The sequence below is a fragment of the Notolabrus celidotus genome, chromosome 21 (assembly GCF_009762535.1).
Source record: "Notolabrus celidotus isolate fNotCel1 chromosome 21, fNotCel1.pri, whole genome shotgun sequence".
Taxonomy (NCBI): domain Eukaryota; kingdom Metazoa; phylum Chordata; class Actinopteri; order Labriformes; family Labridae; genus Notolabrus; species Notolabrus celidotus.
This window is the reverse complement of record NC_048292.1, coordinates 27,020,241-27,045,770: the sequence shown is the minus strand read 5'-3', so window position 1 is coordinate 27,045,770 and position 25,530 is coordinate 27,020,241. Positions and strand designations below refer to the sequence as shown.

At 41.4% G+C, this 25,530-nt stretch overlaps 1 protein-coding gene across 1 annotated transcript in view; it reads left to right on the top strand.

The window, feature by feature from the left end:
• The window catches only part of celsr1a (cadherin EGF LAG seven-pass G-type receptor 1a), a 145,888-nt gene that overhangs the window by 97,541 nt on the left and 22,817 nt on the right, over window positions 1-25,530 (top strand). Inside the window, exons 7-19 of the mRNA XM_034674220.1 lie at window positions 3,478-3,635; window positions 8,158-8,321; window positions 10,509-10,634; window positions 14,182-14,348; window positions 15,788-15,973; window positions 16,067-16,180; window positions 16,274-16,448; window positions 16,541-16,682; window positions 17,782-17,902; window positions 18,853-19,036; window positions 21,195-21,296; window positions 22,567-22,661; window positions 22,995-23,204. Coding sequence (XP_034530111.1) covers window positions 3,478-3,635; window positions 8,158-8,321; window positions 10,509-10,634; window positions 14,182-14,348; window positions 15,788-15,973; window positions 16,067-16,180; window positions 16,274-16,448; window positions 16,541-16,682; window positions 17,782-17,902; window positions 18,853-19,036; window positions 21,195-21,296; window positions 22,567-22,661; window positions 22,995-23,204 — 1,944 coding nt within the window. The remainder of the gene's footprint in view (window positions 1-3,477; window positions 3,636-8,157; window positions 8,322-10,508; window positions 10,635-14,181; window positions 14,349-15,787; window positions 15,974-16,066; window positions 16,181-16,273; window positions 16,449-16,540; window positions 16,683-17,781; window positions 17,903-18,852; window positions 19,037-21,194; window positions 21,297-22,566; window positions 22,662-22,994; window positions 23,205-25,530) is intronic.

Below are 25,530 nucleotides of genomic sequence, written 5' to 3'. Positions count from 1 at the left end.
CTGGTCTCTGCCAATTCCACTGCTGCTCTTAACCAGCGCTGCAATCACCACCTCCTCAGCATCCACCTGCAGGCTCAGACTATAGGGGCGCAAGATATTATCTCATCACTCCTCCATTTCTGCATGTAAATTCATCTGTGAGAAGTGATGATGTTTGAAGCCAACCACAAACAATGTTCTGCTGCTGAAATTAACTTGCGTTCAATACAACCTGAGATTACTGACTGAACTGTAAATCTGTTGCAAAAAAACCAACATTTTTAGATCAATAGATGTTAACTCATTTAATTTCTTGTCTTCATGCTCTGCTCACAGAAGGTTGGCTTCTGACAAGTAGTGTAAAGCACTCTAAGTAATCAGAAAGACTAGAAAAGCGCTATATAAGTAAAAGTTGGTCAAGGCAGATGGCTGTCTAACATGAGTCTGGTCCTGCTCGAGGCTTCTGCCTGTTAAAGGTGACATATCATGCAAAATTGACTTTTTAATGGTTCTCTACCTGAAATATGTTTCCCTGGCATGTCTACAAACCTCCCGAGAATGAAAAAAATCCATTCTGCCCCTGTTCTGATTTCTCCACCTTTCTGTAAATGTGTGTGAAACGAGCCGTTTCAGACTTCCGTGTTTTTGTTACGTAACAACAATATCCGGTCTGTCACGGAGTCAGAGCTCGGAGCTTGTTCAGTCCATAGACTGTATAAAATAATACTGAATCCCCCCTCCGTTTTTCATTACCTGCACACATGTGTGCTAACAAGGAGCTTAGGAGGGAGGCATGCTAGTTGTAGGCTGTCTTAATAAACACAAAGGTCGGTTTTACTCCCCACGTCTGCAGATTTGAAGATCTAGTGGATGATTTTTATTTGTCATGGATAAGTGCTAGCGCTAATTAGCATAGCCACATAGCTACATGTTCATAGCTGTAGCTGTAGCTGTGTACCAAGACACACGTCTACATACTGACAAATAAAACAACAAGAAACACTAAATCTGTGACCAATCCTTCAGAAAGGTCCTGCTGTAGAGGTCGGTTTTACTCCCCAGGCCTGCAGATTTCAAGATCTAGTGGATGATTTTTATTTATCATGGATAAGTGCTAGCGCTAGTTAGCATAGCCACATAGCTACATGTTGGTAGCTGTGTACCAAGACACACGTCGACATACTGATAGATAAAACAACAAGAAACACTAAATCTGTGACCAATCCTTCAGAAAGGTCCTGCTACAGGCGCCTCTCCATCAGGATCAGATTCTGGATCAGATTCAGAGGGTTGAAGTAACGTGATCTCTGAGCAGCCGTGTATATTCAGCCAACATGTAAACATTAGATCAACGTGCTGGACAGCCGAGGCACATCCACTTCCTGAGGGGGCGTGGTCAGAGAGAAAACAGACTGTTCTGAGGAGGACTGAAGAAGAGGGTTTTTCAGGCATGCCAAAATCTGATTTCAAAGTGTTTTTTTGAGCATAAACTTTAAAGACATGCTAAGAGGTCCCCAACCTCTTAGACCAATATATATTGATGAATAAAGCGTGATATGTCACCTTTAAAGGAAGTTTGTCCTCGCCGCTGTAACTAGCTAAATACTGTGAGGTGTAATGCTCATGGTGGATTAAGGTGAGATAACTGAGTCTTCTGTGTGATTGGACTATCCTGTCTTGATGTTGGGTTTTTGTAAATAATATGAACAAAGAGTAAATTTTTTTGTAAAGTGTCTTGAGATAACATTTGTTGTGTACTGGCTCTCTAAATTCTTAAATTTTAATTTCCTGATATACTTTTTGTAATCATAGAACTCATTGAATTAATTCTGCTTCATGGCCATTAAGGCCACTATTGTTTAGGAAACACTGCATTGAACTTAGGTCTCAGGTTACATCTAAAAAAAAAAAAAAAGACTAATTGGCCTCCCATTTCTCTAAGCTGATTCACATTTTCTCAGATCAACATTTGTCGGCCAGGGGCCTTGATGAAGGAATTAGCCTACTTTGTAATCATTAGGTGCGAGCTACCAGACAATAGGCTTTTTGTCATGTTAAGCCAAGAGAGGCCTGTAAACTTCTGCTTCAAGTCAACCAAAGTCATTACAGACATTGTACCAGTAGCACTACAGCTGCTTTCTACGCCAAGTTTGCTCACTTTGAGTTCATTAAAGAACAAATAATTACATATTTTGTTAGTATCATTTCCTATTCTTCCTAGATATTTTCGCAGTGTTTTAAAAAGTCTTAAGTTTGACTCAGTATGTTTCCAAAGCTTGATCCGTAAGGCCACTGGACTGGTAGAAATTCTTGAAGACGTTTCAACTTTCCACCGAAAGGCTTCTTCAGTGGAGGTGAAACGTCTTCAAGAATTTCTACCAGTCCAGTTGTCTTACAGATCAAGCTTTGGATTACCATGACCTGGATGACTGAGAACCTTCACAGACAGACACTCAGTATGTTTACAGATTTTTAAAACCATGTTTAGGTTTTGTTGCTTCAGAGAATTTTAAAGGTGACATATCATGCCCCTTTTTGTCTAAATGAAACATCTTTACCATGTTTCAGTCAAAATATTATAATCAAGCTCTCGAGGAGGTTTTGGACCGGCTCTAAAGAGCCTTTCTCAAAACGGTCAATTATGGTGTGTGTCTTTTTAAATCCACATGAGCTCCTTCTTACCCTGCCCCTCTCTTCCACGAGGTGTGCCAACATGAAAAGAGTATCTTGTTACCATGTTAGGCTGTGGCTCAGTGGGTAGAGTTGGTTGTCTATCCATCGGATGGTTGGCAGTTCAACCCAGCTCCACCAGTCACATGCCGAAGTGTCCTTGAGCAAGACACTGAACCCCAAATTGCTCCCTCTGTTGTTCAGAGGTGTGTGAATGTGAATGAATAAGATTAGCTAACACTGATGGTCCCTTACTGTAGCAGCCTCTACCATCAGTGAGTGAATGGGTATGAATGGGTGAATGTGACAAGTAGTGTAGAAGCGCTTTGAGTGGTCAGAAAGACTAGAAAAGCGCTATATAAGTACAAGTCCATTTACCATTTAACATTTACCATGGCATCTTGTGAGCATGCCCCAAAACATGGCTGCAGGAGACAGCATGTCCACCCTTATATGTTAGAGCCAGAGTCAGATGTAAGGGCAGAACTCACACACAAGTGAGTCTGGCATATTGAGATATTATTGGCCAAAATGTCCGTTGGAGAAATAACCAAAGACAGATAATCATATTGGTGGTAATAAAAGTTTGGTGTTTCCCCTTAAAGTACATGTGAAAAAGCAGCACAGCTCCGTAGCCTTACATGTCTGGAAACGCTGGTGAATGATTCTATTAACTGAAGTACCTGCTAAGTGAAAACCCTTCTGTAGACATTCTTTAATCCTCAGATTCTTGGAGGCTGCTACATATTTTCACTACAATATTTTAATTTTTTGATGATATATTGGATTACAAATAATATTTAATGCTAATGTCTGTTTGCTTTTCAGCCAAATATTGGGCGTTTGGGCATCCCTCATGGACCCTCTGGAGAAAAGGTGGCTGTGGTTGCTGTGGATGACTGTGACATCTCCATGGCTGTTCGCTTTGGAAAGCAGATTGGCAACTACTCCTGTGCTGCCCGGGGCACTCAGACTGGACAGAAGAAGTAAGCTGGAGTCTTTCTTTCTCTTTCACTCATCTTTTTTTCTCTTTTCAAGTCATCACCCTCTGTGGGTAAAAGTCAGTTTACCCACACAAGGAAAAAAAAGGAAATATCGATAGACATGTCTCCTATTCTCCTCTATCCCTCTTTCCAGACCCAACTCGGTCGAGGCAGATGGCTGTCTAACATGAGTCTGGTTCTGCTCAAGGTTTCTGCCTGTTAAAAGGAAGTTTTTCCATGCTGCTGTAACTAGCTACATACTGCAGTTATCATCTTAAAGTCCTGTAGTAGTTGACATGGATCCGCAACTAGCCGCTAGTTGCAGTGGCAAGGAAAATCTTCCTTTAACAGGCAGAAACCTCCAGCAGGACCAGACTCATGTTAGACAGCCATCTGCCTCGACCGAGTTGGGGTTGGAAAGAGGGATAGAGGAGAGTAAGAGAGAGAGTGATGACAGTGATAAGACAGATAGTAGCAGTAGTAGATGTCTATACTCTCTCTCATAAACACCCCATGCACAAACTAGTTTGATATTTTTTTAGCTCTTGGGTTTTCTTTGGTTAGATAATATTAATATCCACCGAATTCTCAACAGTTGTTCTCATGTGCTCCTCTTTCTGTCATCAGTCTTTGAGGTCATCCTTCACAGTCTTTGTGCTGACATGATCTTATATATCCAACAGCTCATCTCAACCCAGACTTCCGCTGATTCACTGTGTTTACAAAATGTAAACTAGTTTTATTTTTATAGCCTGGGATGTTTTTTTTTTTAAGAGTGCATGCTGAGACACATTTGTGCTGAGGGTGTGGACAAAAAGAGAGAGAGGGAAAACTTCAAAGACGAGTTAATGAGGTTACATTCCTTTACAAACGTGTTGCACAGGTCACAGAAACTGAAGTGTGTAGAGGATATTTTAACTGTTTCCAACCAGCAAAGGTTTAATTGTTCGGAATGCCTTAATATGATGGTGATTGTAACCGGAGCAAAGTGCAGAAAAAAATGTGCTTTCCTTATAAGGAGTAATAGATGGAAGTTAAAGTTCTGTGAACTCCTGATGACTACTGACTTTAAATAAAGTAGATTACACTCTTTGTTTAAAGCCAGAGTATACCTCCAGCTATTTTCACTAGATTCGCTTAGACCATGATGTCAGGCACAAAACAACACTAGATGATTATTTAATTATGTCAGCAATATGTGACTGTGGTACACATGGTTAAAAATCAGGAATTATGAAACTGGATGACTTTACCTGTCTTTCAGTCAATCAAACAATCTTTATTTGTATAGCGCCAAATCACAACAACAATATCTCAAGACTCTTTTACAAACAGAGCAGGTCTAGACCGTACTCTAAATTAGAGAGACCCAACACCAAGACAGAATGTGATCCAGTCCCCTCTTGAAGACAGGACACAGTCTGATCTCATCTTAATCCACCATGAGCATTGCACCTTGCAGTACTTAGCTAGTTACAGCAGCAAGGAAAAACTTCCTTTTAACAGGCAGAAACCTCCAGCAGGACCAGACTCATGTTAGACAGCCATCTGTCTCAACCAAGTTGGGGTTGGAAAGAGAAGAATAAGAATAAGAGAGAGAAAGAGAGAGTGATGATTGTGATGAGAAAGATGGTAGTAGTAGTAGTAGGAGCTGTTGCCACTGGAGTCAGGCACGTCCACAGCAGCAGGACGTTTATGGCAGCAACTGTCTTTATATTGAGTCACCTTGCTTTGTGTGTCTACCAAGACCATGTCGGCTTGCTATCCATTGATGAGGAGCTACCACATGAATGTAACACCTAATGTGCTACTAAACCCAGATCTACTTAGTAATGAGTATGCAGCACAAGTCAGGCTAACACCCAGGATAGTTGAAATTAGCAAATGGTAACTATACCTCACATTTTTGTCCTGGTATTGGTCCTATTCCACTGTGTATACTGCCAAAAATATATTGAGTTGGATAGCTATACAGCATTTTTAATTTTGAGTTTTAGCTGAATCCAGTGTTCAACATATTAACTCTCTAAACTTGAAGGATTATGGCGCTCCAATAAAACAACTGAAACCTGCTCACTTTGGAAAGATCATCTTAATAAATATAGGAAGGCCCTGCAGAATGCTCAAGCTGCCTACTACTCATCTCTAATAGAAGAGAATAAAAACAACCCTAGGTTCCTTTTCAGCACTGTAGCCAGGCTGACAGTCATAGCTCCACTGAGCCATGTATTCCTTAAGCCCTGCAGCAATGACTTTAAGAGCTTCTTTAATGATCAAATCTTAAAGATTAGAGATCAAATTAGCAAACTCCTTTACCAACAGTGGGATCATTGAAACAACGTTAAAGCCAGATGTATACCTAGATGGTTTTTCACCCATTGACCTTCCTGAATTGGTTTCTTCAGCTAAACATCAACCTATCTTTTAGACCAAATTCCAACTAAGCTTCTGAAAGAAGTCCTTCCCTAAGTTAGCATTTCTTGGGGTCCCGTTACGATCTCTGTTTCCTTTTCCACAGAGATTCAGAGCGTGTTCTGTTAATCTACAGCTGATACATGTTGCTGTTTATCATACAGACATGATTACATGAAGAATAGAGAGGAGGAGATGAAATACACGGCCGATGTGCGGCCGATGTCCGGGATCCCAGAAGTGCTGTAAATGCAGGAAACACAATGCCGCATAGCGGACCAATCACAGGGCTTGTGGTCCGCGTCGATTCTACGGGTAGTTACATTTTGGAGGAGATGCACGTCAGCTATGTGTGTAGGCCTCTGCGTAGGTACGGGAGCTAGGCGGACCCCCAACGTAGGTTACGCTGTCGATTCGAAGCAGAAGTATAAATCAGCCTTAAGCGCCCCACATAGAGAGGCTACAGTCCTCGTCGCAGGGGTCGCCGGTTCAATTCCCGGCCGGTTGACCATTTCCTGCATGTCTTCCCCCACTCTCTACTCCCCACATTTCCTGTCTCTTCAGCTGTCCTATCAAATAAAGGTAAAAAGTCCCAAAAATATAACTTAAAAAAAAAAAAGAAAAAGTTATTACATCTTCACTCAGTATGATCAGCCATTGTATCAATACAATTATTGATATTAACATATATATTATTGTACTAATTCATTAATAAGCTTGTTGCTTAGCGCCTCTCGAGTGGCTCCTTGTTGCAGCAGCTCTCTCTTTGTTGTTCTTTTTTCATATGTGTTTAGTTCTCTTTGTATTTGGAGCCTGTCATGACTTTTAATGACTCATTTGTTGGCCATGGACACCAAACTGGCTACGTTTGCAGTGGTGTTTTTACTATTTTTGTTCCTGTGTGTGTCTGGAGATCCTTTGTAACCATGGTCGCATTGTTAACATACGAGATCAGCTGTTAGCAGCCCGTAGCATGTCGGTGCTAAACGATGCTAGGCCCCATGTTCCCTGCGAGCTGAGGAGAAGGAGGCAAGGACGACGTGCTGGTACTGAGGTGCCAGCTAAAAAAGACGACATGGACCTGTCCTTCCACCCACCGTTATGGGGAATGTAAGATCTATCTATGATAAGGTGGACGAGCTAACCCAGCACCAGAGGGAATACTGGCAGAGTAGCATCATGCTAACAGAGCTAACACCGGACAAGAATGCCACAGATTAAACCTGCTGTGGGCGGACAGGATACAGGAGAGCAAGACTGAACTAACTGGTGAAGAAGGCCAGCTCAGTCCTGGACCCTGTGGAGGTGGTGGCTGACAGGAGAATTATGGCTAAGCTGTCGTCTCTCATGGACATTTCTTTCCTATATATATTCTTGTTAAATTCTTGTACTGTACACCTTCTTGTTTGCTGCTGTAACTCCATGAATTTCCCCGTTGTGGGACGAATAAAGGAGTATCTTATCTTATCTTATCTTCATAAATTGTCCATTAATACGTACATTTAGACATTTTGATATTGATCTTTTAAGCTATTCTGGACAATTTCTGTCAGGCCGATTGTCACTAGAATGTGTTGCAAGATTCAAAAATTCTCAGGGATTTCACTCATTCAGTTGCTTCCAGAATCTTTGAATAAGCTCCACATGGTCTTGGCAAAGCCTCCTGGCAAAGCAACTGTGTATGCTGTATGCATCCCCAACTTATACATCAAAAGGTTTAGTGGAGTTGTTTTGTGCAGCATTGCATTGCATTCAATCTCTCAAAGCCCCATTTTCTTTGATGTTGTGTGGTTGAGAGGCTCAGGGTGTAAGCAGCTTCATGACCTAGTATGTGGAACCTGACTTTCATGGTGATGCTAGCAGTTAGCCTTGTGACAGCTTAGAACATTGGACACAATGACCTTATTTCTGAAAAGTCAGTCATACTAAAGGCTGATGCTTTACCTCAGCTGCCCTTTGTGAGGTAAACTGGGTGCATGGATGGGGTATCACTGTGTCTTTGGTCAATGATGTGCACACCTAAAGCAGATCAAATGAACAGTCACAAAACATAATAATCATAAAACATTCAAGATGTTGCTCTAATCATTTCTGTCGGTGTCTCCTTCTACAGGTCACTGGACTTGACAGGACCGCTTTTGTTAGGCGGAGTTCCCAACCTACCTGAGGACTTCCCAGTGAGGAACAGAGACTTCATGGGCTGCATGAGAAACCTTAGCATTGACAGCAAACCCATTGACATGGCCAGCTACATTGCTAACAATGGCACCGCAGCAGGTTAGAACCAACCGGCAATCTCTTAAAATATGAAGCCCATGCAGAAGAGTTAAAAATGGCAGTTCATCGAGCGTTTGCTTGAGGCTGGCTGCAGAAACACTGGAAACCACACACACACCCATTCAAAGAAGATGCAGCAATAATAAACATGTTTACAGCCTGGTTCCAAAAAATGGTTTAGGTCTAAGTAGCTTTTTTCTCAGCACACACTGTATGGAGGGTGAATTTTTTTACAACTCAGTAATTTTGTTTTTCCCAAATAAGGACATGATTAACTTGATTGACAGCGGGGACACCCTGTAGCTGTTAGCGCAAAGGCTAAAGGCCCGCCTCTTTACCTCACACTAGCTCGGATGGAGTTTGGTTGAGTTCAGTATTTCCAATATGGCACCCACTGACGATTGGCTTCAAAACAGCGCTCAGGAACAGATTGGTGATGTCACAGATACCATGTCCATTTTTTTATACAGTCTATGGTTAGAACTAATAGAAAATGACCCAAACATGCTGACTCACCAGTGCTTAACTGAATAGGTACAATCATCGCTCATTTCTACGTTACTACTTTTTATGTCCATCAAGTGACAAATGTTATAAAGCACATAAGACACCTTAATTTTATGCTAAAAAAAAAAAGTTGTAGAAGTTTGAAGCTTAATTTCCCCCCTTTTAACAAAAAAACACCAATGTCAATGAAAGCAATACATTTAAAGTTGATTAATTTAGATTTTCCTCCATCATAGATTAACTGAAAAATTAAATGGGTCATCAGACATGTATCATTCAGTTATCATCACAGCACAGAAACAGCCCTTCTCAAAATCACCAACGACCTCCTCCTCTCATCCGATAACAACTCCCTCAGCATCCTCCTCCTCCTGGACATTAGTGCAGCTTTCGACACCCTCAATCACTCCATCCTCCTCACCCGCCTTCAATCTTCCCTCGGTATCACTGGCACCGCCCTCTCCTGGTTCAAATCCTACCTCTCTGACCGCCATCAGTTTATCAGCATCAACAACCTCAAGTCACGCACAGCCCCCCTCTCTCATGGTGTCCCCCAGGGTTCAGTGCTTGGTCCCCTCCTCTTCATCATCTACATGCTCCCCCTTGGTCACATCATACGCCACCACGGCCTCCATTTCCACTGTTATGCCGACGACATCCAGCTTTACATTTCAACCACATCCATCACCGCTGCTTCCCACACCACCCTCACAAACTGCCTCACTGAAATAAACTCCTGGATGAAAACAAACTTTCTCAAACTCAATTGTAATAAATTCTCATCATAGGCCCAAAATCCCTCACTTCCACCTGCCCAGACTTCTCACTCACTATTGATAAATCCACTGTTTCAGCATCCACCCACATCCGTAACCTTGGTATCATTTTTGATCAGTCACTCAACTTTCAACAACACATTAACAATATTTAAAAAACTGCTTTCTTCCACCTCAAAAACATCGCCCGTCTCCGCCCCTCCCTTTCCTTCACTGCAGCTGAAACTCTCATCCACGCCTTCATCACCTCAGGACTCGATTACTGCAATAGCATCCTCTACGGTTCACCCAACAACCTCCTCAACAAATTACAATACATTCAAAACCCAGCTGCACACCTCCTCACTCACTCCCGCTCCAGAGACCGCATCACCCCAGTCCTCCAGAACCTCCATTGGCTTCCCATCCCCTTCAGAATACAGTACAAGATCCTACTCATCACCTATAAAGCCCTCCATAACCTAGCTCCCTCCTACCTCACCGACCTTCTGCAGCCATATAATCCCTCCCGCAACCTCCGCTCCACCAACGCCAACCTCCTCACCCCTCTCACCAAACCCAAGCACCGAACCTGGGGGGACAGCCTTCTCTGTCGCTGCCCCCACCCTCTGGAACTCTCTCCCCCAACACCTCAGATTCTCTCCCTCACTCACCAAATTCAAATCCGGACTCAAAACACACCTATTTAGAAAGGCTTTTAAACTATAATTGATTGATTTTTTTCTTGTTTTGTTTTATTTTGCTGCCTTGCTCTTCTTTGCTTTTTTGCACTGTTTTCCTTTTGCTTCCTATTGTATAATTGTATTTTCCTGTAAAGCGCTTGGAGAACCTTTTAAAGCGCTTTTATAAATAAAATGCATTATTATTATTATTATTATTATTATATATTTTTTTTCTATTTCAGGCTGTCTAGCTAAAAGCAATTTTTGCTCTGATGAGGTGTGTCAGAATGGAGGAGTGTGCGTCAATAAGTGGAACACCTACATTTGTGACTGCCCAACTGGGTATGGAGGGAAGAACTGTGAGCAAGGTAAGAATGTTTTATCTTTCAAAAAAGCTTGAGCACATCTGGTTTCTAGGAGTTAAGAATGAAGATTCCATATAGAGTGTCAAAGAGTTTCCATATCTCTGTGTTTTTTTTTAATTTGCATTAATATACAGGTTTCTATTTCTACATGATCATCTGAGAGCTTTTCAAAATACACATACAAATAGTTGACTACAGTAAATGTGTAAGAGTATGTGGGTTTCTGTGGGTTTTTCTCCTGAACATGAGTGAAGCTTTGTGTTTTAGAGATCAAATAGGATAAGGAACACCTCCCTTGATTCAGTCTGACTCATGCAGAGAGTTCACAATGGGAAGTCAAAGCACAGACTCAGCTCACTAGTTAAAGACACCAAGCATGGGCCGAGAAGGAGATTTCAAAAGGAACAGACAATGACTTTTCATACAATACTACTGCAGATAGACTGACGAAATGACGGACTGACAGAAAAAACATCACATCTTGCCAAAAGAAATATTATTTACCCAGCAGAAGTGAACTCATGTTCCTCAGTAGTAAGAAGAGAACACTGATTTCCTGCTCAAGGGCAAGTTTCCAAACAAAGTGTGAAGGTGTGAATACCTCTCCTTGCACTCTTGTCTTTGAGATAGCCGCCCAGCTAGTGCCAGGCCCTAGTATCCAGTATCTAAAATGGGCCTTGGTCAAAGCAAGCTGGAGAAAAGTTTTGGCCTCCCTGTTTGTAGTTGACATATTTGGTTTGAGGCTTTTTACACCAAACACCATGTTAGAATAGAGACATTTGATACAGCATATTTCTCTCCGCCAAAATCTCCAGGACTGACATGAATGGAGAGAAATGTCTGCAAGTCACACACCTGGTCGGGCAGCTTTTTTCTTCTTGTTATTCTGTTATTCTATCATAGAAGTTTTTAATTGTTCTGACCATTTTCAATGACACAGTATTAATAATAATAATAATCTTTATTTATAGAGCACTTTTAAAAAACTATGTTACAAAGTGCTGAACAATGCCTCAAGGACATGTGCAAAATAAAGAGCATTTTAAAAAGCCATACAGACAGTGCAAGTGTCATCACTATTAGAAGAATATGAAATCATAAAAACAAAAACAAAGTCAAAACCAAATAAAAGCAGGACCCTGTGCAAGACACTTTGGTCAAATAAAATCAGGAAATGCTCTTCGTTAAAAGTATGTTTTGAGAGATGATTTAAAAGATAGCACAGAGTCCGCCAACCTAATTTCCTCCTGCAGTTCATTCCACAGCTGTGGGGCCCGGACTGCAAACGCCTTGTCCCCCCTAGTTTTAAGACGAGTTTTTGTAGTAGCTCTTTGCCCGAGAATCACAGATTGCGCACTGGAGTGTAGGGCGTTAAAAGGTCAGAGATAAAACCGGGGCCGAGACCGTGCAGAGCTTTAAAGGTGACATATCACGCTTTTTTCATCAAAATATATTGGTCTAAGAGGTCCCCAAAACATGTCTTTAAAGTTTAGGCTCAAAAAAACACTTTGAAATCAGATTTTGGTCTGCCTGTAAACCCCTCTTTTTCAGCCCTGCTCAGAACAGGCTGTTTTCTGTGCCTGTGCCTTTAAATGAGAATGAGCTCTCTGACCACGCCCCCTCAGGAAGTGGATGTGCCTCGGCTCTCCAGCACGTTGATCTAATGTTTACATGTTGGCTGCATATACACGGCTGCTCACAGACCTGCGTTACTTCAACCCTCTGAATCTGATCCAGAATCTGATCCTGACGGAGAGGCGCCTGCAGCAGGACCTTTCTGAACCATTGGTCACAGATTTAGTGTTTCTTGTTGTTTTATTTGTCAGTATGTAGACGTGTGTCTTGGTACACAGCTACGAACATGTAGCTATGTGGCTATGCTAACTAGCGCTAGCACTTTTCCATGAAAAATAAAAATCATCCACTAGATCTTCAAATCTGCAGACTTGGGGAGTAAAACCGACCTTTGTGTTTATTAAGACAGCCTACAACTAGCATGCCTCCCTCCTAAGCTCCTTGTTAGCACACATGTGTGCAGGTAATGAAAAACAGAGGAGGGGTTGAGTTGTATTTTATACAGTCTATGGGCTGAACAAGCTCCGAGCTCTGACTCCGTGACAGACCGGATATTGTTGTTACGTAACAAAAACACAGAAGTCTGAAACGGCTCGTTTCACACACATTTACAGAAAGGTGGAGAAATCAGAACAGGGGCAAAATGGATTCTTTTCATTCTCGGGGGGTTTGTAGACATGCCAGGGAAACATATTTCAGGTAGAGAACCATTAAAAAGTCGATTTTGCATGATATGTCACCTTTAAAAGTAACCAATAAAATCTTAAAATCAATTCTAAAAGGTACGGGCAGCCAATGTAGTAAAGCTAAAACAGGCGTGATGTGGTCGTATTTCCTGGTTCTTGATAAAAGGCTGGCAGCTGAGTTCTGAACTGTCTGCAGTCTGTCGAGGGATTTTTGGTTCAAACAGGTAAAAAGGCTGTTACAGTAGTCTAAACGAGTTGATATAAATTGATTTTGCATGATATGTCACCTTTAAACTGGGAAGTCAGGTATTCAAATTCAGCACAACTGCCAAACTAGTAACTCTAAAACCGCTCAGAAGATCTATTGGTTTCTATAAGAGCATGTTTAATACAGTGTGTTCTTCATGGTGATTTCAGTAAAATGTTTGAAGGTAGTCTGTATCTCATGAAAGTGATAATTAAGCTGTGTGTAACTTCAAATCCTGACCCCTTTGTGTTGAAAAGATATCCATGCTACTTGCTGTCTCTGATCACTGTTTTCCTTTTCTTATATACTCCACTGAAGGAGATCATTTTATGTTTTTCAGGATCAGTTTATTGTTGTTGTTATTTTGCATAATTATAAAATTAAATTTAAAAGATATAGAGATGAAAACAAGACTTCTAATATTTGGGGATCCACAGAGTCTTCAAGTATGAGCCCTTTGCTCAGGACTGTAGTCCGGATCAGAGTCTAAAAAGCTGTCACCACGGGGGCTCTGACAAGCAGAAGAATTAATGACATTTAGTAAGTCCTGCAGAAAATGTAGATGCCCTATGACGAGCTGATTGGTGAACGCCAACCAACAAAACAACAATTAATGTTTGAATGCATGAAGAACTTCTCTTGTCTCTCCTCTCTCCCGCTCACACACCCTACACCTCTCCTGATGCCTTCACTGACTGTCAACACTGTAGGAATTAAGAGTATCTACACTGAACATGTTTAACAAACAGTAGAGTTGTTACAGTATTATATATGTGTTATAACTTTTCTTCTGATATCATGTCACCGGTACAACTAGATAATGCTAGCATGACAGTTGTGAGTACTAACAGCAGCCATGTTTGTTTGTGTTTTTAACTTTCACTATGAGAATGAGTTGACGTTTTCTTACCGCTGAGTGAGACATGAGTTGACGTAGTGCAAAACACAAACAATGTGCTGGGGACCGGTTTGTCATAGAATAACATAACACTTTATGTCTGCCTACAAACACCCTCTTACTATTTGTCCCTGTGTTTCCTAGTGATGCCATCTCCTCAGTTCTTCAACGGCCAGGCTGTGGTCTCTCTGAATGAGACGGACATAACTGTTGCAGTTCCTTGGTACATGGGCCTTATGTTCCGCACCAGGCAGCCAGCCGGTACCCTGATGCAGGCCAATGCTGGAATGTCATCCATCATCACACTTATGGTATGATACAATCAAATTCACACTTTCACAATGAGATCCAAAAATGTCACCGGCACCATATAGAACAGTTTTTCATGACTCGGTGTGAAATGTAATTTATATGAAGTAATAATAATAATAATACATTTTATTTAGAAGCGCCTTTCAAAGCACTCAAGGTCGCTTTACAGACAGATAAAAAACACAATAAATAAAAGAACACGATAAGATAAATAAAAACAACAAGCAAAGTAACACCAAGTTAAAAATGAAGCAGTGGAAATTAAGCGGGGAATGCAGTTTGAAACAGGTGGGTTTTGAGTTTTGATTTGAAGAGGGGTAGTGAGTCAGAGTCTCGGATGTCCGGTGGGAGTGAGTTCCAGAGTTGGGGAGCAGAGCGACTGAAAGCTCTGCTCCCCATGGTGCTGAGACGGGCGGGGGGCACAGAGAGGTGGAGGGAGGAGGAAGACCTGAGGGAGCGAGAGGGGGTGACAATGTGGAGGAGATCAGACAGATACAGGGGGGAGAGGTTGTGGACGGCCTTGAATGTGTACAGGAGGATTTTGAAATTGATTCTGAGTTTGACCGGTAGCCAGTGGAGCTGCTGGAGGATGGGGGTGATGTGGTGAAAGGAGGGGGTTCTAGTAATGATGCGGGCTGCAGAGTTTTGGACCAGTTGAAGTTTATGGAGGGATTTGTGAGGGACACCGAAGAGGAGTGAATTACAATAATCGATACGGGAAGTCAACTTAGAAAACAGTTTGTAGTGAAAGGAAAGTGAAACACTTCTTAATTCTATAATTAAAGCTCATGTAAGGAACTTGTTGGCACCCCTTGTGGACCTACTGGTACCTCATCTCTTCCTGTATCCACTGAAAATGTACCCCTGGTTCATTTAACAGTCATATGTACCAGGGGCTCCCAAACTTTACCATACCAAGGCCCCCCAAACATTATTAGCTTGTGGCCAGACACCCCCTTTGCAAACCCACAGACAATGCTTCAAAATATGTAAAGAAACAACAACCTTTAGAATGTATTTTCTTACTTTTATTCACTTTTAAATAATTATTACATTTGTTTAGCATAGGAAATTATTAACAAACGTGTTGAAAAAATAGATAGATTCTATTTTATTCCCTTCCCTCAAATATTTGGAGGCCCCTCTGGCAGCCCCCGCTTTGAAAACCACTGATATACACCACTTATTGAGAATTCTTACTTTGGAAAACGTAGACAAAGACAGTTTCAGGAGCTTGAGTTTATCATGTCATCTGGCATGTACCCTGCAGCAGCTGTTACCAGAGATAAAAACAACATAGTGGAAAAAATTACATCTTGTTGGTCTTGTTGCTGTATCAGCTCCTGAAGAGGAATCATTGAGTTTGTTTAGAAATAAGCAAAAAACGTCCTCACAGGAGCTTTAACTTCAGCCATGTCGTTGTTGTTTTTTCATCAAGGTGAGTGAGCAGCAGGTTCACATGAAGGTGTTTCTGAGACGGCAGTTGGTTGCTTCGCTGAGCTTCCCCCAAGTCCGGGTCAATGATGGGGAGTGGCACCACTTGCTGGTGGAACTGAGAAGCGTCAAAGATGGCAAGGACATCAAATATATGGCTACTGTGTCCCTGGACTACAACATGTATCAGGTATTTCCAAATTCCATCACACAGATAATGTTGAACATGTGAGTAAGGTTTCCACTTAAATGCTCTAATTTACAACTCTGTGTTTTTAATCAGAAGTCAGTTGAGATTGGTAATGAGCTCCCAGGATTAAAGCTGCAGACGCTTCAAATAGGAGGTTTGCTTGGAGAAGGCAACACTGTCCGCAAAGGATTTGTTGGCTGCATACAGGTTTGTGTATTTTTAACTTTAAAAAAAAAAATATGTTAGAAATGTTTTTTTTACATTTCAAAAAAATCATTCATGATGTGTGCTTTCTGTTAGGGTGTGCGCATGGGAGAGACTTCTACGAATGTAGCCAATGTGAACATGAATCGGGGCCAGAAGATCCATGTTGATGATGGCTGCAACCTTGCTGACCCCTGTGACTCCAACATTTGCCCTGAGAATAGCCACTGCAGTGAAGACTGGAGCACACACACCTGTGTCTGTGACCCAGGTAATGTCCACTTTCACAAACACATGCCCCTCAATATGACATTTGGTAAGATTAGAAGTGTCATCCCTCCCACTTGTCTCTGTGTTTTGCAGGTTTTTTTGGTAGGGAGTGTGTGGATGCTTGCCAGCTCAACCCTTGTGAGCACGTTTCTGCCTGCCTCCGCAAACCAAGTTCTTCCCACGGCTACACATGTGAATGTGGACAGAACCACTATGGACAGTACTGTGAAAACAAGTAATTGTCCTTTCCTTCAATTGAACTACGCAGGTTTGGTTGTAAAGAGACGTTTGATGAAGTGATGTATGCAAATTGTACTTTTCTTTTTTTTTAGAAAAGTAAGCTTTGCATGTCCACAAGAATTCTCCCTCAAAGATGTTTAAGTTCAGTCAGACAGACAAGTCATGTTTACTTAGATAAAGTTTATTGCAGCATACAGTATTGTGTTTAGCGTATGGGCTCCGAACCTCATTACTCAGCATAGATTATTTAAATGCATACATTTAGGAGCAATGAGATAGGACTAACCCCCCTCCGAGCCCGCAGGTGGATGCCGGGGAGGAGGTGGGTACAAAGTTTGCACACAGCACTGAGCAGGACAGCAGGAGCACTTGCAAAGCAGAGGCAGAGACAGAGACGGGGAGACATGCAGCTTAAATAGACCGCCAATGAGAGGATGTTGAGATCAGCCGATAGGGAGGATGATGACGTGTCAGTATGAATGAGTTGTCTGCCTGAACTAGCTTGCAGGCGGCGCTCCATTTGAGGCAGACTGAAAATGTACTTTGTCTTTCCTATAGACAAAGTATATAGTGGTGTGTGTGTGTGTGTGTGTGTTTGTTTGTGTTTGTGTGTTTGTGTGCGTTTGTGTGTGTTTGTGTGTGTGTTTGTGTGTGTGTGTGTGTGTGTGTACAAATAAGTTGAAATCGAGAAATCCACATGCCCAGCAGCACAGAAGGTGTTGTGTTGCTTTGCACAACCAGCATAGTCTTAAAGCTCACAGAGATAAGCCAATCTTGATTGACAAGTAGTTATGGCTAAAGGCCCGCCTCTTTACCTCACACTAGCTCTGATGAAGTTTGGTTGAGTTCAGCATTTCCAATATAGCATCCGCCTATGATTGGCTTCAAAACAGGGCTCTGGAACAGATGGGTGACGTCACGGATACTACGTCCATTTTTTATGCAGGCTATGGCAAGACACCTCAACAGTACTCTATGAGCTAAATAGCTGTGTAAAGCCTTATTGAGAATCCTTTTTTCATATTGTAACTTGATAATGTATTAGGATAGAAAAAAAGTGTGTGTGATTAATATGCTGCTGTCTTTTATGTTAGAGTGGAGAGGCCATGTCCTCAAGGTTGGTGGGGCAATCCCATGTGTGGACCTTGTAACTGTGATACTAGCAGGGGATTCCATAAAGACTGCAACAAGACCAGTGGAGAGTGTAACTGCAAGGTAAAAACATACATAACTTGAAATTCCCTCATACTTTTTAGGTAACAACAGTGTGCTTTTGTCCATTTTTTCTGTGCTTCTTAACTTTTATCTTTGCATTAATAGGAAATATAACACTCGTTGACTTAATTGTTATATACTTCTGGAATGTTTTTTTCAGGATTTCTCTGCCTGGTCTAGTAAAAACATGTTCCCTAACTCTACATGTGCATTGTGCACTTCTTTGATTGACTTTCCTTTGTACTTCTAATATACTATATCATGCATTTAAAGGTACAGTGGGTCACAATGTGAATATTAAGCAATATCTAGAGGACAGTAGCAGGTTTAGACCATACTCTATTCTAGATTATTAACAACCCAACATCAAGACAGGATAAGATCCAGTCCCCTCTCACTGACAGGACTTGATCTGATCTCATCTTAATCCACTATGAGCATTGCACCTCGCAGTATTTAGCAAGTTACAGCGGCAGGAAAAACTTCCTTTAACAGGCAGAAACCTCCAGCAGGACCAGACTCATGTTAGACAGCCATCTGGCACTAAAGAACCACCTTCTCTTTCTTTGTCTTCCAATTAGTGCAGCCTCCTACTAAATACAATAAAGCATATGTTATTAGTTTGTCTGTTGCTACAGAGAAAACGTGGTGATGCAAGAAGGTGGTCTCCGTAAAAGAGGACACGCCAAAGCTTCTAGCTAGCAGAATTATTTTCAATTCAACAATTGTTTACTCATTTAAACATACTTATGATAATAACACTCCATTTCTGCCAATTCTGTTCTGTGAAATGCTGCTGATTACTACGCACTGTGCCTTTAAAACATCCCTGTACCTGTTTGGAAAAGTTTTTATTGCAGCATCTCAGAATGGCCTTAAACATGCGTTTATAGCACTGCTAGATAAATGATAAATAACCATCCTTTAAATGTCTTCTCCTCTTTTTGCAGGAAAACCACTACCAGCCAGAAGGTGAAGACATGTGCTACCCCTGTGAATGTTTCTCTGTTGGCTCTGAGTCTCGAACATGTGACCCTATTACTGGGCAGTGCCCTTGTAAAGGAGGAGTCATCGGTCGACAGTGTAACCGCTGTGATAACCCCTTTGCTGAAGTCACGCCGACTGGATGCGAGGGTATGTGAAAACATATAATTTGTCATAGCATGCATAAAGTTGGATGTTCCCTGATTTTCTTAATTTTTTAAACCCTCCTATTATCCTTGGGGTTAAATTGACCCAATTCAAAAAATAATAGTTGACTTTTTTTTGTTTAGCTTCATATGTCATGACTTCTCCTAACTTAATGGTGACAACTGATGAAGCATAAAATTATCATGACAATATTTTTTTAATGTGCTGAACACATATTGCATGCACTTGTAGTCCTCTGGGGTCAATTTGACCCCAAGCTGTTTTAGCTGTGTAAAACTTGTCTGTCTGTGTGTGTGCCCTAACTGAAACTTTGACCTGATGGTGGCACTGGAGGAAAGGTCATATCATCACCAAAACATTATCAACATCATTAGTGTTGTCAGGAAATTGGGGAAGATTTGAATGAAAACTTTCTCAAGATACATTCATTCTAATTTAAAACTTTGGCCTGATGGTGGCGCTAGAGGACATGTCAACTCACTGATAGGTGTCATTATCAAGGGGATATTTATTTATTCAACAAATAAACAAAGTGCCTGACATAAACACTTGGTCACCAATTTTATGTAAATCTTTTCTGGAGGCAAATATCCCTGGGGTCAAATTGACCCCAGGGGTAAAATGTGTTAGTAATATTTAAAGATAATAGGAGGGTTAAATGACAGTCTAACTTTAAGTTGAAAATTCAGATGAGGATAATTAACTCTTGAAATGTAATGGAACTCATACTCATACGAACTGTAAATGTTACTTTAAAAAAATCTTAACTTTTCTTAAAATGTATGAACATCAGTAATAAAGGATTAGTGCAAGACAACCCACTTTTACCCACTCAACTCCACTCACCCAAAATGTTGTGAGGTGCTGCTGATGAAGTCAAAGGTTTGTAGAATTACTGGTAAAACACAATCCACTGTCATGACTTTTCTGCTCTCATCACTGGTTTTCATATGAGCAATGACCATTCATTTATTTGAATAAAATGATGTCAGACGTGACATGAAAGTCCAGCTGGATCAGAAATTTTGTCTTTGAAAGATTTGCAGACTTCCTGAAATGCATCAGAAGTTATTGATCTGACTTCCACATGACAAATAAGCATTTAAAATATATATTCTATTCCCCTTGAAGACAGACCTGAAAAACCTTGCATTTTTACTTTTTACATCTCTGTTGTTTGGGAAATGTAAGACTTGGTAGTTGCGAGTAAGTCACAAGAAAATGTATATTCACTCTTTCATTCATTCATTCATTCATTCATTCATTCATTCATGGGCTCATGCCCCTGGAGTAAGCCTGGGAACAAAGACTGCACAGACAGTAAAGAAAAAATCCAAAGGAAGTTGGATGAAACATTGAAGCTCACAAATTGATCCTGTGTGTCAAAGCAGACAAATAGTGTCACTCACATCTTCTGGTGCTGCTGTTGCCTTGACTTCACCTTATTGTTGCCAGCCAGTCAAGCAGCAGACGCAAATCTGGCTGGTGGGCCAACTTGGCAGTGGGACTGCACACCAACAATGACGTAGAAATGAATAGAAGACAAAGCCACATAGTCCTTTAGCAAAGAAGGAACATCAGTATGTTCTGTTTGTCCAAATCTGAAGCAAATTCAAGTCCTTGAATGTGTTTGGACTTAGAATTGTCCCAAATTCTCATACTGTTTTTGATAATGTCACTTTAGCCCTTGAAAAAAAAATGAGATGTGACCATCTGTTGCAGGCCTCTGATCTGTCAGCCCTGCACCAAACACCGCTGAGGATTTAAATGTGTACAAAATGTCTTGTCTTTTAGTGAAAAGTATCCTTAAAGACAGCATGAGCATGTAGTAATAAAAACAGAAAAGTCAAAAATGACGGGAGCTAAAGTTACTGGACACAGATGTCAGGCTGTGCGAGTAAGGCCAGCCCCAAAGAGCCCAACAAAAAAGAAACGTACAGGTCCCTGCTTTTTACATCCTGTACATTATAATATTCAGATTTTAGGGATTCTGTTTCAGTACACACAAACTCAAAGAAATGTCAAGCCTCTAAAACCTGCCTGATCTACAAGAGTATTAGAAGCTATAGAGAATGAAAAGTAGTGTCAGTGTCAAATTTTAATTTCTAAAAAAATGTCAAAATGTACCTTTTCTACACAGTGGTGTACGAGGGCTGTCCCAAAGCATTTGACTCAGGCATCTGGTGGCCCAAGACCAAATTTGGAAGGCCTGCAGCTATGAACTGTCCAAAAGGATCCATAGGTGAGTAACCTTTGAAATCCCTCAGACTACAAGAGTAGCTTAAAGTAAATAGCTTGTTATGATGTTATGACAATCTGTACTCCATTTCTAAATGGGAACCACTGATGATGAGGCTACCTAACTACCTACCTACCTACCTACCTACCTACCTACCTACCTATCCACCTACCCACCTACCTACCTACCTACCTATCCTATCCTATCCACCTACCCACCCACCCACCCACCCACCCGACAACCCAACTGACCATCCATTATCTTGACCACCTATCCCATTCGGGGTCACAGGGGGCTACAGCCTATCCCAGCAAAGCTGCAACCTCTGGCCTAAAAATATGAGTCCAATGCAGAAGTGTTAAAAACTGCAGTTCATCGAGGATCCACTTGAGGCTGGCTCCAGAAGTACCAGAAACCACATACACACCAATTCAAAGAAGACGATCTTTATATCAGAAATAAACATGTTTACAGCCTGGTTCAAAAAACTAGTGTATTCTGGATAGCTCATTTCTGTAGGGGGGTGATTTTTTTCTAACGCCGCAATTTAGAAGATATTGAGATTACGAGTCTTCCAATGAGAGGCACAGCTGACTTGATTGACAGGCAGGAACACTGTAGCTGTTGGCTAGGAGGCTCAAAGCCCGCCTCTTGAAGTCACAATCATTCAACAGAAGTAATATGGCTGCCGCCGACGATTGGCCTCAAATCAGTGCTTCAGAAACAGATGGGTGACGTCACAGATACTACGTCCATATTTACACAGTCTATGATCCCAGCTGTCATTGAGCGGGAGGCACTGTACACCCTGGACAGGTCGCCAACCTACCACAGGGCAAACATGGAGAGACAGACAATCATTCATGCACACACTCACACCTACGGGCAACTTAGAGTGACCAAACCTGGTAAGCACGTTTTTGGACTGTAGGAGGAAGCACCCAGAGAGAATCCATGCATACACGGGGAGAACATGCAAACGCCACACAGAAGGGCACCTGCCTGACCAGGGGATTTGAACGAGGAGCCTTCTAGCTGTGAGGCAACAGGGCTACACACTGCACCTCAGTGAAGCCCTGAAAGTGGACATTTCTGTATTTGAATCCTTGTTTTATTGATCTTACAAAACGTTCTGATAATTTGAGTTACTGGATTTCTTATTTACAGCCATACGACAGTACAAATGATTTGCCTTTTAATTAGGGTGCCTCTTGTATGTCAGTGACCCTTTTTAAATGTGTTAATATTCATTTTTTTATTGAAATTTTGATAGGTACTGCCATTCGCCACTGTAGTGACGAGAAGGGTTGGCTGTCACCTGACCTCTTCAACTGCACCACAGTCACCTTCTCCCATCTGAAGAAGCTGGTCAGTACTAGAATGAAAAACTTTCATACTGTCATGATCTTTGATGTATTACTCTGTAATTAAGGTTTAACTGTTTAACTTTTTAACTCAGAGCCCTTTCTATAATCAAAGTTGATATTTTCAAAGGAAAAGATTCTATTTATGAATTACTTGTTCTGGTATCATTTTCATTGAATTAAGTCTACAGTAGATTTAAACTGAGTGGTTTCCCTACACTGAACTTGGACTCCATCAAATACCATTTATCATGGTATTGACCAAATAAAATCTTATTTCAATCCATGTCTTGATCTGCTTGTTAACATTTGTTCCCTTCCTCCCCCATTCTACCAGAATGAAGACCTCCGACGGAACACTTCAAGGATGGACAGCGAACACTCCAAGCACATTGTGCGTTTGCTTTACAGCGCCACCAATAACACCGAGCATTACTATGGAAACGACGTGAAGACAGCTGCCCAGCTTTTGAACCATGTCCTGCAGCATGAGAGCCGGCAGTCGGGATTCAAACTCACTGCCATGAAGGATGCAGAGTTCAATGAGGTAGAGAAGAAGACTAACAGCAGTGTTAATGTGGCAGCTATTTTAGATTTGGTCTTACACTTCAGATGAAAATGCCTGTTGGGTTTTAGTCACATTTTAGTCTTTTCAGCCCTTTACTGTACATTATAGTCTAGATTGAGTCACATTTTAGTCTTTTATTTTTGCCAAAACGTTTCCTCTCTTTAGAATAATTAATGTAGTCGATCAGGTATTGGTATCAATATTGGTATCAATATTTCACTCTTTTAACACTGTTGTGTAAATGATTTAGCCTGTCCCTGCTAAAAAGTTTAAAAAAAACATTCTTGATGTGACCACTATGAAGATATTTTAATTCAAATGAAAAGGCCATGAACACAAAATACAAGGGCTGTAATGAACTTGAACAACAGTCCCTGAATGTACCTGCAGTGACAGGCGCACTGGACAGACAGTCAGTCCAAAGCACTCTGAAATGCATCTGCATCATTGATAACAAGGAGTTGATCAACACTTACTAAGTGTGTCTGATGTTTCACCAAACTGGAACAAATCAAGCTGTAGACGCAGAGCTTTGTTGTAGCGGCAAAAATGTCAAACTTCAAACAGTAACGTCCCCCGGTTTTGTCTTTGTCACTATAACATACATACAGATGAGATAGATTCATGGATCTGGGGAGAGCTGGTTCACACAGCACACCTGCTGCAGGTAGAGCCCAAGCACTTTGCCCCTCAAACAATAACTCAGCCTACTGCAGGAATGCATTGCTTCTATTTTTAAAGATCAGACACACAGCGGGGGAATACACCCCTAATGTTTTCGTCATCGTCTCGTTACAACAAAAACAAAACATGTTTGTCAAAGTTTTTATTATCAGCCTTATCAAACTCATCCCATCCAAAGCCCGGACCTCCTTTGGTCGCACCTCCTTCCAGTTTTCCGCCGCAAATGACTGGAATCACCTGCAACAATCCCTAAAGCTGACCTCTCTCATTCCACTCGCCACATTCAAAAACCTAATACACCCCATAACTCAACATCACTGCACTTGCTTTTAAATAGCTTTTAAGTTGTTCACTGCTGTCATATGTTTGTATTGTACTGTTCTGTCTCTAATAATAATAATAATAATAAATTTTATTTAAAGGCGCCTTTCTCGGCACTCAAGGACACCGCACAGATAGAAATATATATATACATGAATTCACATTAAAGGAAACAAAATCAGAGTCAGAAATGAAAACAATATAAACTAACAAGGGGTAAGAAAAAAATAGAAACAATAACAAAATTACAGTGCAATTGGAGTCAGATGGAGTAGGCGGTTTTGAACAGATATGTTTTGAGTTGTGATTTGAAATGGGGGAAAGAATCTGTGTTTCTGAGTTGAGGTGGCAATGAGTTCCAGAGACGGGGAGCAGAGCGGCTGAATGCTCGGCTCCCCATAGTGGTGAGACGGGCGGAGGGGACAGACAGGTGTATGGAGGAAGAGGATCTGAGGGAGCGGGAGGGAATGGGAACATGGAGGAGGTCGGACAGATATGGGGGGGCGAGGTTGTGGATGGTCTTGAATGTCAACAGAAGGACTTTGAACTGAATGCGGAACTGAACAGGGAGCCAGTGGAGCTGTTGGAGGACAGGAGTGATGTGGTGGATGGAGGGGGTTCGGGCAATGATACGGGCAGCTGAATTCTGGACCAGTTGGAGTTTATGGAGGTCTGCCTTCTCGCCCAGGTCGTTATTGCAAATGAGAATTGGTTCTCAATTAACTCACCTGGTTAAATAAAGGTTAAATAGATAAATAAATAAATCAGTGATGTACTTTAGCTTGCCGTCATTAGGAAAAAAGGGGTCGTTGAAGAACATTTATTCCTCATAACTTTCATCAACGAAATTAACACTGACTAACAGGATGTACAAGAGTAGCTTTTAGATTTGTTCAAGTGTTTCAGGGATTACCTCGGCTGTTTTGGATGGAATAGATTTCCAAATTGTAAATGTAGAATCTAAAAACTTAACTTTTAGATAACACATTATGTTGCACTGCACATTTCCTTCTGTGGGTCATCTCCCACCAGAAAAAATGCCTCTTCTTTCAGTTTAGTCAGACAACTCACGTTTACTTAAGATAAAGTTTATTGCAGCATACAGTATTGTGTTTGGCGTATGGGCTCCGAACCTCATTACTCCTCATAGATTATTTAAATGCAGACATTTAGGAGCAATGAGATAGGACTAACCCCTCTCGGAGCCCGCAGGTGGATGCCGGGGAGGAGGTGGGTACAAAGTTTGCACACAGCACTGAGCAGGACAGCAGGAGCACTTGCAAAGCAGAGGCAGAGGCAG